Below are 16,364 nucleotides of genomic sequence, written 5' to 3'. Positions count from 1 at the left end.
GAAAGGAGCGAGGAGCAAAAGGCGATTCAGTCAGTCAAGAAGGACGAATGCCTGACAGTCCAACCTGGTCTCATGTTAAACGATCATCGGGGGTGTATAAACGCAACCGACTTCGTCAACAAGAAACTCAGGGCTAGGCTACTATATCTCCTGATCTCGCACGAGTGTCTGATCCGAGGAAAACAGGTGAGACAAAAAGTAAAATATGGTGAGCGAGTTTCGAGATTTCACAGAACTCAAAGATCGTGAAGGGCTTTGTTGTTTGACAGACGCAAATCTCTGAGCCCAAAGGCCGTCAACAACATATTTGCGTATTCTTTAATAGTTGTGACTGCCAGCTTATCCCATTCTTCAGACGGAAAAGGAAGACGGTAATCTTATTCCTGTCAACATCTCGATAGTCTGACGTAGTCAGACTCAGAGCGGAGAGGTTATAGGTACCTTTCGAGTTAGAGTAGACCGACTCTCTCGGAAAAGGTCCTTGGAAAGTGAACTAGGAAGTATGTGACCTCTGTGAATCCAGGATCCTGAAGGCCAACAGGGCGATCAGCGTCATTTGTCGCTCCTGTGACGTCATAAATCCTCTTATTACATTTCCTAAGCGATTGAAAAAGGGGAAAAAAGACTAAACATCCATCCCCGTTCAATATCAAAAGGGCGTTTAATGGTACCGATCCCGGATCGAGAATAAGGGAGCAGAGAAGAAGAAGCCTCTTCGTCCTCAACATATCGAAGAGAAGAATGAAAGGGCGTCCCTAAAGTCTCCACAACTCTCAACTTACTTCTAAAGAAATATTCCACTCGGAAGTCAATAGTTGCTGCCGTCGATCGAGGACGATTCGTACGGACTTTTGCAATCCTGTAACGAACCTCTAGAGGATCGTTACATTCTACGCCTGTGTTATAATAGGCTCTTTCTCGTAAACTCGAACAGGGACCGAGAGAAGATACTTCTTAAGATATGAGAGAGCTGTGGAATATCAGAGTTGATCTGGACCACTGGTTCCAAAAACTCGTTTCGAGGACTGGAGGGACGACCGAATCGCTTTACTTCTTTCAGATTAAGATCCAGGACATTTGAAACCCTATCCAGTATATCCGCACCTTCTTTCTATCACCTCAGGTGATAGACGCACTGAGAGAGTTCAGAATCATTCCTAGATCTTGAATAATATTTCAGTTTCCCGGTCGGAAAAAACTGTGATCTTAATTGCAGTCTATTCGGGGAAACAAACTTCTTCAGGAAGGAAATGGTCCCCAGCAAGCTCATCCATTCCCTCCCCGAGTATGCTTACTTCCCTAATAAGGCTGCGCTTTGCCTAAGCAGGAGAGCATATAAAAGTGCAATGTTGCGGTAGACTCGTAGTTCTATACGTGCGGTAACGAGCACCGAAAGGATTAAGAGATAACTCTGTTGAACATAGTAAGGCAAAACGAATGCACGTTTATTCATTCACGTAAGAAATCCCTTCAATCTTAGGCTAAAGTCCGTGATTGTAGGACAGAGATACAGTTAGTCAGTCAATCCCGCAGGAGAGACGTAACCGCCAGCACAGAGATACGGTTAGTCAGCCAATCCCGCAAGAGAGAGAGACGTAACCTACCGCGCATGACAGCGCACGATCTGTTTACTGGTGCTCAGTTGGACTGGAGGACAGAGACAGCGTGACAGCAGCAGCCAGCAGCTTACGATGTCGTCTCTTAACCTTTATGTCTGGGTTGCCAGCTACCCTATTCTACGAAGAAATAGGTCCGTATTTTTTGAGCAGATAGATCTCAAGCTGGTATATTTAGGCGAAACAGAAACGCTAAATATATAGCTCGTTTGTGTCGTCAGAACACTACCATACAACGTAAAAAGATAAATCGGAAACTCCTGGAAGGCTGCAGGGAGTAACGATAAATGTCCTTAAAACTAGACATAGACCTCTCGGTTGCCATTCGAAGAGGTAACTACAGCAAGCGTATATGACTTGAACCAACCAGAAATAAAATAACGCAAAGCAAAATGATATTGTTATGATACAATAAAGTTTGTTCATACTTACCTGGCAGATATATATATATATATATAATAGCTGAATTCGGAAATACAGCTACATACATATCTGACAGGCAAGTTTCATGAACAAAACTTAAGAGAATCGAAGCAGTCAGCTCAAGCTTCTTATGTTATTGGACATAAGCGTTCATTGACGTAGTCTACAAGTCTATTTTCTTGTACGAGTCTGCGAATGACGAATGAGAGCTCTTCCGAATCTTGTCAATAAGAGCTTATTCGCTTACGCAATATCAAGTTAATGAGATGTTTGTCAATGAGAACTAATCCATTTACGGGACAAAGAGATATTTGTCAATGAGGGGATACCCACTTACTTGACAAAACGATAGTATATTGTCAATGGGGGAAAGTCACTGAATTGACAAACGTAATCCAGGAAGTCGAGCATTTTATTTTTTCCGATTCCCGTCTCAAACGAGGAAGGGGCAAGAATCCTGTTAAGAGACTAGGCTTACGGCAGGAGTGAACGACGATGTCAATTCGGCAGCGTAGTCCCGACTAGAAACTAACAAAACCTATCATCTGACAAAAACCCTTCAGATGGGCTAAAAAGCTTGCAAAATATCCTGGAAGAGGAAGAAATTCTCCAACCAGCTTCCTCTCCCGTATCACAAACTAAAGCCTGCTAAAGCTTAAAATTTATTGGCAGTATGGCAAAAGAAGTCCTATCTGCGCTTTCCTGAAAGAGCGTCCTTTTGATGAGTACCTTTGCAAGAATCCTACTGAACATTGCCGAGAGTCCTGACGTGCAGGACATCGAGCCTTTACCTAACCCGTAACTGCCTTATCGCAAAGTCTTGACTGCGGTAGAGAAACGAGATCTTCCCTAGAGCTTTCCTTAACTCCATCCACCTTGCGAAAAGCAATAAAATATTGACAGAGATCTCTTGAATTCACGAAACCCGAGGTCTTGCTGGGTTTCGAAGACGAAGTTGTCTGTTCACTTTAAGCTTCCTCCGAAGCACTGCTTACTTCACATTCTTTGCATGTGAGGTATAAGGTATCACCGAAGGTAGAGGTAAATAAACAAGAGCTTGAAGAGTTCAATAGAAACGTTCAGCCAGACGACACACCTGGCGTGCGCTGGCGCGCGCGCTCGGCGTCCACTGGCGAGCAGTGAGCACGCTCGGCGTCACTGGCCAGCAGCGAGCACGCTCGGCGTCCGCTGGCTTCGCGCGCGGAGTGCGCTCGGCGTCCACTGGTGCGCGCTTGGCGTGCACCCGCGCGCGCTGGCGTCCATCCGAACGTCCCGTCCAAGCCGAGCGTCAAAAGAAGCGTGTAGAAAAAGCGTCACGCTCCTGACAGGCGTCAAAACAAGCGAGATACATCTCGGAGAGAAATCCGACTGCACGAAACAGTCTCAGGAGAAGGGTCGATCGTGCGAGAATACGAGGGGCGACTGGCGAGGGAACGCCTTCTTATTCTCACAGTAACAAAACTCGACGTCCCTCTCAAAAGCGTTCGCGTCCTGCTACTAAGACTTCCATTTCATATTTCTCGGTGGAAAGACGTACACGTGATCAGGCGACGTTCGCCTTCTTACTTCTCACTGGAACGCATAACGAGAGAGAGAGAGAGGACGTGAAGCGTCCTCCTCTACAAAGCTTCTATTTAGAGGGCGCGAGTCCTTCCGAAAGCTCCAACCCCTGCGCGGGGAGGACGCTTCGGAGGACGAGAAGCAATCCTTCAGGATTCGTGCACGTGCACGCACTTAGGCAGTCTGGGGATTTTTCATCAGAAAACTGCCGAAGGCACGCCAGATCGGTGGGGGTTCCTCGTAACCCTCCTTCGGCTTTCGACATGCTCTCAAAATCCCCGGGTCCTGGGAGTCAAGCAGAGGTCCCGGCCTAGAGGTCGAATAAGGCCGATCTGACGCACCCTCCACATACAAGGGGCACTGTCACTGCACTTAGCCACTTCGCTATTGCTCTCTAAAGCAAGCACTTTCGATTCTAAGATACGAATCGAAAGAGTATTAGAGAAAGGGCAATAACCTCTACAGACACTGTTTAGGGCCCGAAGGCAACATTACAGGGTTATGAGAAACAATAACAGAAGTAGCACTCTTCACAACAATGAAGGAGAGCGATCACCTCTCGCAGACAAATTCATAACCCGTAGGCCATACTACAGGGTTAGGCAAAAAAAAAAGTCTACAGGAAGGTTAGCAGGTTCACTACCCTGACTTTTGTTTACTGATTAATTGCGTACATACGAATCATACGTTTTCCTTACGAATTAGACATGTTTACTGATTAATTGCGTACATACGAATCATAAGTTTTCCCTACGGAATTAGGACCAATGTTTAACTGATAATCGTACATACGAATCATACGTCTTCCTTACGGAATAGACAGTCTCACACTCCTCACATGACAAATCTCAACCAAGAAGCAAGACTCATACCCCTCGTGCATACCAAGTGCGGATCTACCGAAGCTTTCGGTAGCCACACCCTATCTTTGCAGACAACACCCTCTGAAACTAGCCTAACTAGATTCAGATATCTTATGCAAAAATGAATCAAATTCAAATCAATTTAAGATAGCGTATGTCTAGCCACAAATCCAAGTAAATATTAAATTAAAAGACAATAGGATACTTAGCGGCAATGAAGTTTCCAAAATCTAAGACGGAGGTACTGGAAACAGGTGTTTTCCAGCACCGGCGACAGAAAAATTATGAATAGAAAATGGGAATGATTCCTGATACCCGCCTCCCAGCGGCGGGAATGGGTACTAACCACCTGACTCCCACTGCGTGTGTCGTAAGTTTTTAAAATTCTGTCGGACTTCAGAAAATGACAATTTGTCCAAAATTGCATTTTTCCTAACTATACAAACCTGAGGTCCTTTTACAATAGGAAGGTACTAGCGGCAGCTGGATAGGTCGTAAGCTTTCGAACAAGGGGTTCGGTAGTTAACTGCTTGTCCGACAGGCGCGCGCGCGCGACTGGAGGTAAACAAATCACTTTTGCTTTTGGCCCAAGCAAAAACTGCAGAGTGAGGGGTGGCATGAGGTGGGGCTATGTGTAAAGGACCTCAGGTTTGTATAGTTAGGAAAAATGCAATTTTGGACAAATTGTCATTTGTTCCGACACGGCATACAAACCTTCGGTCCTTTTACAATAGGAAGACTCACTTCTTGGTGGGTGGAATCTGAGTCTTTTGTGAACAGAACTGGTGTTCGCCCAACCTTGGCAGCCTCCCTGGTCGTAAGAGCGAGGGGAGGGATCCAAGCCTCTGTCCGATTGATCGGGGTGTGCACCGCAGGATCATGGTCAGACCTCTGGGACCGAGTACTAAGAGAGAGGCAAGCGTATCTCTTCGTACCAGCAATGTAAGAACTTGTTCCTGTACAGGAGCAAAGATAAAGTCATGGTTTTGACTCTTGTAGGCATCCACTTCCCCCCCTTGTAGAAGGAAGTGGTGGATATTCTGCTCCTATCCCTAGTGAAAGGGATAGGATGGGGCTCTGTCATATAGCTCACCGGCATCTCGTCCTTATCCAGCAGGGTGTGATGACCGTATCCCTCTACCCACAGGTAGAGGGGTAGAAAAAGATAGAAAGAGAAGCCAGTCACTTTCTCATTTACTATCTATTCATACAGTCACACCAGGACTCGATGCTGTTCAGCCTGCTAGGGTCTGGTTAGCTAGACGACGTGTTGAGCAGCCACCACGGGTCCTAAGGAAACCGATCCAAGGACCTGTGGGGGTCATATCCAAATATAAGGAAGGTGCCGGTGGTCTGGTTGTACCAGACCCCTGCCTTCCCTACCTGCGCCACGGAGAAGTTCTTACGAAACGCCAACGAGGGGCCAATACTTCTGACTTCGTGAGCTCTCGGACGGGACGTACGGATGTCGTCACTACCATCAGCCTCATACGCCCTCCTGATGACCTCACGCAGCCAGGCACGAAAGAGTGTTCTTTGATACTTCTTTCTTGGTGACCCCGGTGCTAACGAAGAGGCGTCGACACTCAGGCCCGAGGTGTCGAGTTCTCTTCAGATAGCGCCGTAGCGTCCTCCCAGGACAAAGCAGCATCTCATCCGCATCATTATCAGCATGAAGTTCCCGTACTCTCTTCGCCGATGCCAGGTCCAGCAAGAGAAGAGGGGCTTGTGAGTTCCCTGGGTGGGCAAGACCTTTCGAAGCTCGCTCCTAAGTAAGGAGATCTCGAACGAGTTCGATGTCCAATCCCCTCAGTTTTCAGGGACGAGCGTCAAGGCGGCTCTGTATCCTTTGACTGTGGAACTGAGAGGAGCTTCTCGGCGAAGAAAACGAGGAAATCCGCTACTGCTGAAGAGTGGCTCTGAGAGGAGATAGGCCCCGTCTACGACACCAACCACAGAAGACGGCCGACTTCCCCTGGTACACAGCTGCAGAGGACGACGACGTTTCCAGCCATCTCTGTTGCTGCGCTACGAAAAAAGCCTCTCGTTCGCAAGAGAGTTGGATAACAGCCAGCCCGTGAAGACGTAGGGACATGGACTGCTCGGTGGTACCGCTCGACGTGTGGCTGGGCGAGAAAGGTTGTGCCAAGGGGGAATCTCTCTCGGTTCTCTTGCGAGAAGAGCCAGCAGGTCCGGATACCAAATGGCCTGTGGCCATTTGGGAGCCATCAGGATCATCCTGAGATTCGGGGTGACCAGTGCTCGACTGATCACCTTGCGAATCAGGGTGAACGGGGGAAAGGCATAGGCGAAAAGGTTGTCCCACGGGTGTTGAAGAGCCTCCTCTGCAGCTGCCCATGGGTCCGGCACGGCCGAGAAGAACACCTGGAGCTTCCTGTTGTGCCGGGTGGCGAACAGATCCTCGACTGGTCGCCCCCCACAGGTCGAAGAGCCTTTCCCCCGCCACGTCCTGGTGTAGAGACCATTCGGTCCCTATCCCTTTGATACCCGACGGCGAGCGTGTCTGCTACCACATCCTTCCCTGGAATGTAGCGTGCCGACAGCTCTATTGAGTGTGCCTCGGCCCACTCGTGCACCTGCCGAGTCAAACTGGTACAACGGGAGAGACACTAATGTTTTGTTGACGTAAGCACCACCGTTGGTGTTGTCGCACATCAACAACCACTGAGTGTCCCATCAAGCGGTCCTGGAACTCTTGGAGAGCGAGGAACGCTGCCTTGAGTTTCAGTACTTGATGTGAAGGTGCTTGTCGTTCTCGTACCACACTCCTGAAGTCAGCAACTCCTCCAGGTGTGCGCCCCCATCCCTCGGTCGATGCGTCTGAGAGCAGCTGCATGTCCGGGGGGAGGGGGGAGTGCGCAGAGGCACTCCTCTTAAGAGGTTCCTGTCGTCCAGCCACCAGGCTAGGTCCTGCCTACCTCCTGTGTCAGTGACAATGGAAAGCTTGGGGGATCCGTCGCCTGTGACCAACTCTCCTTTAGTCTCACTGAAGAGACCCGCAGGTGAATGACGCCCGTTAGGGACTGCCTTCCCGAGTGACGACAGGTGTCCGATCAACGACTTGCCATCGCTGAGCTACCCGTTCCTGCCGAGGACAGGAACTGGTTGGCTGCCTTCCTGAATTTGCTAATCCGCGAGTCTGCTGGGGAAGACTCGCCCTGCTACCGTGTCGATCAGCATACCCGAGGTACTTCATCCTCTGCTTGGGCGTCGAGATCGGACTTTCGAAGTTCACAACGATCCCCAGATCGCGACAGAACTCGAGCAGTCGATCCCTGTCCTGTAGCAACTGCGAGCGGGAGCTCGCCAGGACTAACCAATCGTCGAGATACCCCATCAGACGTATCCCGTGGCGAATGGCCCAAGCAGACACCAGAGTGAACACTCGCGTGAACACCTGTGGGGCGGTTGAGAGACCGAAGCAGAGTGGCCTGAACTGGTACACCGTCCCGTTGAGGAAGAAGCGGAGGTACTTTCTGGAGGACTGATGAATGGGTATTTGGAAATACGCATCCTTCAAGTCCACTGAAAGCATGAAATCGTTCTCCCTGATAGAGTCGAGCACTGAACGTGCCGTCTCCATCGTGAACCGGGTCTGGCGAACAAACCGGTTCAGGGGAGAGAGATCTATCACCGGGCGCCAGCTCCCGTAGACTTTCCACCAGGAAGAGTCGACTGTAAAAGCCCGGTGATTGATCCATGACGATTTCTACAGCTCTCTTGCTCAGCATGGTCTTGATCTCCTGTCTCAATGCTACGTCCTTCGATGCCCCTGGAACGTACGACTGCTGTTGGACCGGGTTGGAGGTGAGGGGTGACCGAGATTCGAAGGGTAATAGATCTCCCTCCCGAAGGACATCTACAATCCAGGTCTCGGCGCCGTAGCGCTGCCAAGTTGCCCAATGGCTGGCCAGGCACCCCCACCCCCCCACTTCCGGCAGCAGGTGAGGGGGAACGCCGTCCCTAGCGTTTCCCCCCTTTCGTTCGACTTCCTCCCAGAGCCTCCACGGGAGAGGAGGGCTGGGAGGAGGGCTGGTTACGGCTCCCCTTGCTAGAAGTCGAAGAAGACAGAGTCATTCCCCGGGGCTTCGACGCAGCTTAGCTACCGTCTTAGCCACCGAGGAAGCGCTAGCCGAGCCGTTAGACTTGGCCGCAGTCCAAGGCTGCCCAGAGGCCTTCGAGACTGCCTGGTGAACCAGACGGTCACTGTCGTCAGTGCTCCGTCTGTCCACCGCAGCGTCACCATCTCTCCTGGGAAGAGAGACGTGGAACTCCGTAAAGGTCCGTTGCGAAGTCCCAACGCCGCTTCACGCCCGGCCGCCCTGGAAACCCGAGTAAGGACAGCGTCCCTTCGTCGGAGAACCAGGTTGGCCCACAGGTTCACCGTCTGGTGGCAGGAAGGAAGAGATGGCTCCTCCCCCAGACTGGCAAAAGTCTCCTGAAGGCCGAGTCATCTTCGGGAGAAATTCCCCCGGAGTTGGCTGCGACCTTAGATACTGTGAGGGACCACAGAATAGCCAGGAGACGGCCTGGAAAGCTGCCATGGCGGTAGATTCCAGGCCGAATGTCTCTTGCTGCGAGAACCACAGGTTCTCGGACAGGAGCTGCTGCAGAGACACACCCGAAGTCAGCCTGGCTAACTCCGGGTTCACCTGTTTGGGCGGCATCCGGGTCTTCAGATGGCACGTAAAAAACGCCGCTGTCGCAGCAGAGGAGGTTGGAAGCAGCTTGCTCGACCTGCCCCAGACTTGAGCGAGCCGTCTTGTCCGGAGACAAGCGATTCAACCTGGTCCAGCACTGAGTCCGGCAGCTCAGAACGCGGCAAACCCACCGTCGGTCTGGGTTCCCTCTTCGGGCCCCAGAACGACTCGAGCCAGGACGTGGGCTCGGAGGTGGGAGCAGCGATCCTTCCGTGCGGTCGTTGTGCTGACGAATCAGCGCAATAACCTCGCAAAGTTCCTCTGGATCTCAGGAGTGACTGCTTCCTGCGGAGTCGGACCGTCCAGTCCCTCAACAGGGGCAACCCTCCCCGAGACCCTCCTCCCTCAAGGAGAGGAACAGCGACAGACCCCTCTCGGTCTGCTCCAACCACCTGTGCGTACGACCTGGCTGGTCCGAGAAACCGTGCCTGGTACGTACGACGCCGTGGTGGGATCCTGAGGGGCGCACCCCTCACGATCACTCCTCAATCACCTCGCCCCTCCCTGGTGTAATACGAGGAGGTTGAAGGTATGGAAGAGGCAGACCTGACGCTCCCTCCTCGCTCGCTGGCAGAACCAGCGGGCTTGGAAGACTGCAGGCGATCGCCAACCACCGCGGTGGCGATCGAGCTGCAGACCTAGTCGAGCCGTCTCGCTGTGGAGAACGGCTGGACCGAGAACAGCGGCTCCGGTCTCGTGTGTCAGAGGAGCTGGTGCTGGTCGCGTACCCGATCGCTCTCTGTGAGAGTGACGGTCAGGCGACCGGCGAGCTCCACTGTCACGGTGAGATCGGTGCGTATCCTCACGGTGCGTCAGTTCGCTGGTACCAGCCGTGGCTGTTGCCGGCGAACGGGTGGGGGGACCTCTTCCCAGCCTCAGCCCGTGGCCGGTCATGGACCGTCACGTCCGCCCGGGTAGCCAGCTGCTCGCCGCAAGAGCGAGAGCTGGTCTGGTGAGAGTCGCGTGAGCGGCTGTCACCAGTCTTCCGCTCCGTGCCGTGAACCTGACGCTGAGCGAACTCAGAGGTCTGGTTCCTGGCTGCACGGTCGCTGGTAAGCGACCGTACACTCGGTACCTCTCTGCGAACGAGAGGCCGAGACGGACCCTGCTGCTGTGGCCGAAACCACTGACAGCAGGTGAGGAAGTGCCGGTGTTAGCCGGCACTCCTCTGGTCCCCGTAGTCTTCTTCCTTGCGGAAGAAGAGACGGTCCTGCCCCCGAAGGAGCTGGGTGACCAGCGGAAAGAACCCCCCCGTCTCACGAGCGAGACGGGCCCTTAGAAGTTCCCGAAAGGAGACTTCTTAGGGGGGGGGAGGCGACCTTCTTCTTCTTCGGCAGGGGGAGCCTTAGAAGAACGAAGGGGAAGAGGCGGCAGACGACGACGAAGACGAAGAAGACGATGAAGACGACGACGACACCTTCCTCCTCTTCTTCTTCTTCTTCGTCAACCTTCTCAGGACGACGTCAGATCTGTCATCCAGAGCGAGCCGGGGCTGCTGGTTTGCCGAAGCAACAGGGCCCCGACGCACCTGTCCGAACAGATCAGCATCCGGGACGCAGGCGGCGACCCAGGAACAGGAACAACATCAGCAGGGTGCAGGCATCACAGGAACGGCAGAAACCGCAGAGCAGGTTACAGGAACGGCAGCAGTGGTCACGTCACGTCCGTGGACAGCAGCTGGGCAGGTACGGCAGGTACGGCAGACTGTGTAGGCGGTCTAGATGGGCGGACCAGCGGCACAGACATCCTAGGTACCGGTGGGGGGTCCAGGGGCGAGCTCTTCGGGCACACGAAGTCCGGTCGCGGCAGCACGGCAAACACAGGCGGCGGCATCACACTCCCCCGAGTTACGGCGACTGGCCCCTGCACCGATGTAGTGGGTGTCACAGAGACCGTGTGCTGGGTGTACACCAGGTGAGGAGGTGAAGCGTAGCCGGGTGTTGTAATGGTCGTGGTGGTGGTCGTGACCGTTGCATGGGTGACCGCCACGGAGCCAGCGAGATGGTAGAGCAGCCCCTGGACACTCGGCACGCCCTGCAGCACCCCCAACGATGCCCACACCTGTCCGAGGTCATCCTTCGCGGCAACCGCACCTGAGAAGGCAAAAGTCGGGTGATTAGGGGATCCTCTACCCGTTCGCACGCGAAGACGAACGGATAGAGGACCCAGAGTACAACTCGACGTCAGGGTATCTAGCGCCCTCCTCCACACTCGACAAATCAGGAGAGGAGAAGGACCTAGAAACCCCCCCCCGAAGGGGAAGGCGCGAGACGTGGAAGTTGAGCGGGTGGCAGGAAAGAAGACGAAGTGTCCGTCACCAAAGGAGTCGCGGGAGAGCTTTCCGACGACTCCTTTGCAGGCCTTCGCTTCCTCCCGCCCTCATACAAAATCCACTGCGCCTCCGACCAATTAATAAACACATTACAAGGCTCGGCTCGGGAGCATTCGCGCCCCCGACACCGAGCACACAAATATGAGGGTCTATCTCCGGGAAAGAGCGGAACTTCCCGCATTTACGCCCTTCGGTACCCGGGCATAGTCTCCGTGGGGTAGCGAGGCGAGGAGATTCCATCATTAATTAATTGCAGTTCAATTAATATGAAAAGAGAGAAATGATTGTACTTACAATGAATTCTTTCATACACAAACACAACCATATACTCAAGAAAGCAAACGACGAGAAGCGGGCAGAGAGCGTCGAACACACACGTCCACTCGCTGTGAGGGCCGAAAGCAAAAGTGATTTGTTTACCTCCCCAGTCGCGCGCAGCGCGCCTGTCGGACAAGCAGTTAACTACCGAACCCCTTGTTCGAAAGCTTACGACCTATCCAGCTGCCGCTAGTACCTTCCTATTGTAAAAGGACCGAAGGTTTGTATGCCGTGTCGGAACAAATACAGCTATATATATATCTGACAGGTAAGTTTCATGAACAAACGAAAGTATATTGTCAATGGGGGAAAGTCACTGAATTGACAAAACGTAATCCAGGGAGTCAAGCATTTAATTTTTTCGATTCCCGTCTCAAACGAGGAAGGGGCAAGAATCCTGTTAAGAGACTGGGCTTACGGCAGGTAGAACGACGATGTTCAATTCGGCAGCGTAGTCCCGACTAGAAACTAACAAAATCTATCATCTGAAAAACCCTTTCAGATGGGCTAAAAAGCTTGCAAAATTATCCTGGGAAGAGGAAGAAACTCTCCAACCAGCTTCCTCTCCCATATCACAACTAATGCCTGCTAAAGCTTAAAATTTATTGGCAGTATGGCAAAGGAAGTCCTGTCTTGCGCTTTCCTGAAGAGCGTCCTTTTGATGAGTGCCTTTGCAAGAATCCCACTGAACGTTGCCGAGAGTCCTGACATGCCGGACATCGAGCCTTACATAACCCGTAACTGCCTTATCACAAAGTCTTGACTGCGGTAGTGGCAACTTAAATTTATTGGCCGAATGGCAAAGGTTGCGGTAGAGCAAACGAGATCTTCCCTTGAGCTTTCCTTAACTCCGTCCACCTATGCGAAAAGCAATATTAATTGACAGAGACCTCTTGAATTCACGAAACCCGATGTCTTGCTGGGTTTCGAAGAAGAAGTTGTCTGTTCACTTTAAACTTCCTCCGAAGCACTGCCTACTTCACATTCTTTGCAGGTGAGGTAGAAGTGCAGACAACCCCGTCTGAAACTAGCCTAACTAGATTCAGATATTTTATGCAAAAATGAATCAAATTCAAATCAATTTAAGATAGCGTATGCCTAGCCACAAATCCCACAAATCCAAGTAAATAAATCAAAAGACAATTAGGATACTTAGCGGCAATGCAATGTCCCAAATCCTAAGACGGATGGTACTGAAAACAGGTGTTTTCAGCACCAGCGACAGAAAAATTATGAATAGAAAATGGGAATGGTTCCTGATACCCGCCTCCCAGCGGCGGGAATGGGTACTAACCACCTGGCCGACCACTGCGTGTGTCGGAAGTTTTTAAAATTCTGTCGGACTTCAGAAAATACAGCTATATATATATCTGACAGGTAAGTTTCATGAACAAATATGACCTTACAATGTTATGATGATGATGATACTTTGTATGGTATAATGATAACCTATTTTTCCATAACAATATTATTGTATATATCTTTAAAATATACTTGAAATTAAAGTATTAGTGATTTATGTATGAGAGAGAGCTTTTTCCTATTTCCTGTCATTTTCTTTTGGTACTTTAACAATACATCTTTCAAGATATACTATGCCTTTAGAGCTGTAACTACATTAAGTTTTCTGATTAGCTACATGTAACATTCAAATTCTAATTGTTTGCTCTCTTTGATTAAAAGCTGCTGGGAAGTCTTCACTAAATAACTTTGGCACGCAATGTGATCATCAACAGTCTTGTAACTTATGACCAATAACAAGATGGTACTCTTCTGGTACCTTTCGTGAAGTTTAATTCTTTGCCATAACAAGTGAAAACTGACTCCCAAATGTTTATCCACTACTTTACTTAAAAATGAATGGGATAAAAATAATTAAGATATGATAAAGTTCACTGTAACCTTTATTCTAGGACTGGCATGACAACAAGAAAGCAATTATTCCTAATCTAATTATAATGATAAGCAAACTGAAAAGAATGCAAAGTTTTGCCAAAAGGAAAACCTTACCCCTAGAATCTATGCACTTATAATCTGCCTACTGACAGACATACGTACTTTCCAAGGTACATGCCCTTCCACCATTAGTTATGAAATTACCAAAATACACAATAACTGAAAAAGTTCTCGTTTGGATGTGAAATTTATAAAACAAAAGAATTAACTCATAAACTTGGAAATACTAATTAGATGGGCTGGATTCCATAAATAAACACAGCAAAATACCATACATTAAAAACACTAAATAGAATGTGAATGATGTACTATACTGTCATTATGTACACTAATTTTAACACTGCTTTCATAAGAAAAAACTCAAAATTGGAAACAGGTGGTTACAGACAGTCCATCCAGATCAGCCATGCATTATTCTTTTGCTTATTTTGAATGCTGATCACGCATAATGGCATGAATATGTAAGTTTACTTTAAGAGTAGGTAAGTTCACCCAAAATAAAACGGCATTATGAACAAACAAAATCCATAACACACTCAGTGGATGCATACCATTTGGGGCAGAAGCAATTGCAGCTGGTCCTAATCCACTGTATATCCCTCGAAATCCTCCTGAAGCCCTGAAACCTTTTTCACTTTGAAAACGAGTCTTGATGGTGTCAAGAGGAAAAAGGGCAACATCTACAGCAATACCCGCAATGCCACCTGCCTGTAATACATCCAAAACTTCATTCGTCTACTCTTGACTTTGGCTCTTATACCATGTTTTTTATGGTAATGAGAAGAGCAAGCATTCAAAGTTTGTGATAAGGACTTTCATACTGAGTAAATGAAAATAGCATCACGTATTTTACTCTGTGCTTTGAGAATTATCAAACCGAAATGAATCACCCATAATAGCTATAGCATACATAATTCAGTATCTCAATAATAACCTACATATCACTTGCATATGATATCACTCTTCTATAATGAAACAATATAAAAACATAATATAGTACAGTGTAATAGTATGACAGTAATGAAAATAACAAAGAACTGAAGTACAAATATAAAAGGGAGAAAATTAGTTAGTTATATGATTAGCAGGACGCTGCTCTCGCTGCTAGGGGAGAAAACATGCCCTCAGTGAAAAGGTTAACAATTGTCAATAAACAGAATAGTCCAGCAATGCAGAGACATCTTAACTCGACAGATGCTAAAGGCAATGAGGGTTGCAAACAGGTGAATGAATGATATCATCACCAGTCATTACCTGCTTCCACTCAACTACCTTGTTAACAAGCTTCCATGACTGATTTCTAGCTATTGTCCAAGATACTGTATAAAAGATGGAGGTTTATATAGTATTTTTGTAAGAACAAAATATAATTCATGAATAAATTGGATTACAAAATATTTACATAAAACAGAATTATAAAAACATTACAGCACAATGCTATGAAATCTTACAATCAAAGAAACAGAAAATGAAGGCTCCTTGCAACTCATGGCTGTGGTAAAATTTCTGTTGCTTCAAGAACTTCAGTCCATTTTACCCAGCATTTATCACACAGGCTACCTGCAGAAGAGAAATAAATAATATTATTAGAAAACTATGAAGAATTTTAATATAGGCTCGATCAAATACTAATCAGTTTTCCTTATTAATCAGTCCTACTACAGTATACTTTCATTTTCATCTAAATATCAAACAATTTTAAGCAAAGTTTGATTTGTTGAACCCAATGGCTATAAATTTTATTCCTGCCTAAATCCAAACAAATGCAACACAAAATCTATAGGAAACCAAGTCACCACTATGTACTAAGATTTGAGAATTGGACATAATGCACTTTAACAGAGGTAGTGTTCCGGTTTCATGAAATGCAACTTTATTACCAGAACAAAATCTTATGCAGACAATGCCATCAATGAAAATGTTTCATCACCCAATTAAATAATCAGAAATGACAATTTTGTCGAAAATTGCATTTTTCCTAACTATACAAACCTGAGGTCCTTTAACAATAGGAAGTAGCTAGCGGCAGCTGGAAAAACGGTCGTAAGCTTCTCGAACAATGGAGAAACGGTAGTTAACTGCTTGTCCGACAGTCGCACGGGAGGTAAACAAATCACTTTTGCTTTTGGCCCATGCAAAATACGCAGAGTGAGGGGTGGCATGAGGAGGGACTATATGTAAAGGACCTCAGGTTTGTATAGTTAGGAAAAATGCAATTTTCGACAAATTGTCATTTGTTCCGATACGTAATACAAACCATCGGTCCTTTAACAATAGGAAGACTCACTTCTTGGTGGGAGGAATCTGAGTCTTTTGATGAACAGACTGGTGTTCGTCCATCCCTGGAATGCCTCCCTGGTCGTAAGAGCGAGGGAGGGATCCAAGCCTCTGTCCGATTGATCGGGGTGTGCACCGCAGGATCAATGGTCAGACCTCTGGGCCGAGTACTAAGAGAGAGGCAAGCGTATCTCTTCGTTACCAGCAAGCAAGAACTTGTTCCTGTTTGCAAGATGGCAACATAAAGTATGGTTGTCTCAAGCTGGCATCCACTTCCTCCCCCTTGTTGGAGGAAGTG

General features: G+C 48.7%; 1 protein-coding gene across 1 annotated transcript in view; it reads right to left on the bottom strand.

Moving 5' to 3' along the window:
* LOC135215447 (mitochondrial S-adenosylmethionine carrier protein-like) overlaps positions 1–15,368 on the bottom strand; it is a 56,575-nt gene extending 41,207 nt beyond the window's left edge. Inside the window, 2 exon segments of the mRNA XM_064250122.1 lie at positions 14,341–14,497; positions 15,241–15,368. Coding sequence (XP_064106192.1) covers positions 14,341–14,497; positions 15,241–15,279 — 196 coding nt within the window. The 5' untranslated portion in view covers positions 15,280–15,368.
* Positions 15,369–16,364: the final 996 nt, after the last annotated feature.

Source organism: Macrobrachium nipponense, chromosome 5 (assembly GCF_015104395.2).
Source record: "Macrobrachium nipponense isolate FS-2020 chromosome 5, ASM1510439v2, whole genome shotgun sequence".
NCBI classification, from domain to species: Eukaryota; Metazoa; Arthropoda; class Malacostraca; order Decapoda; family Palaemonidae; genus Macrobrachium; species Macrobrachium nipponense.
This window is presented reverse-complemented; position numbering and strand designations above follow the sequence as displayed.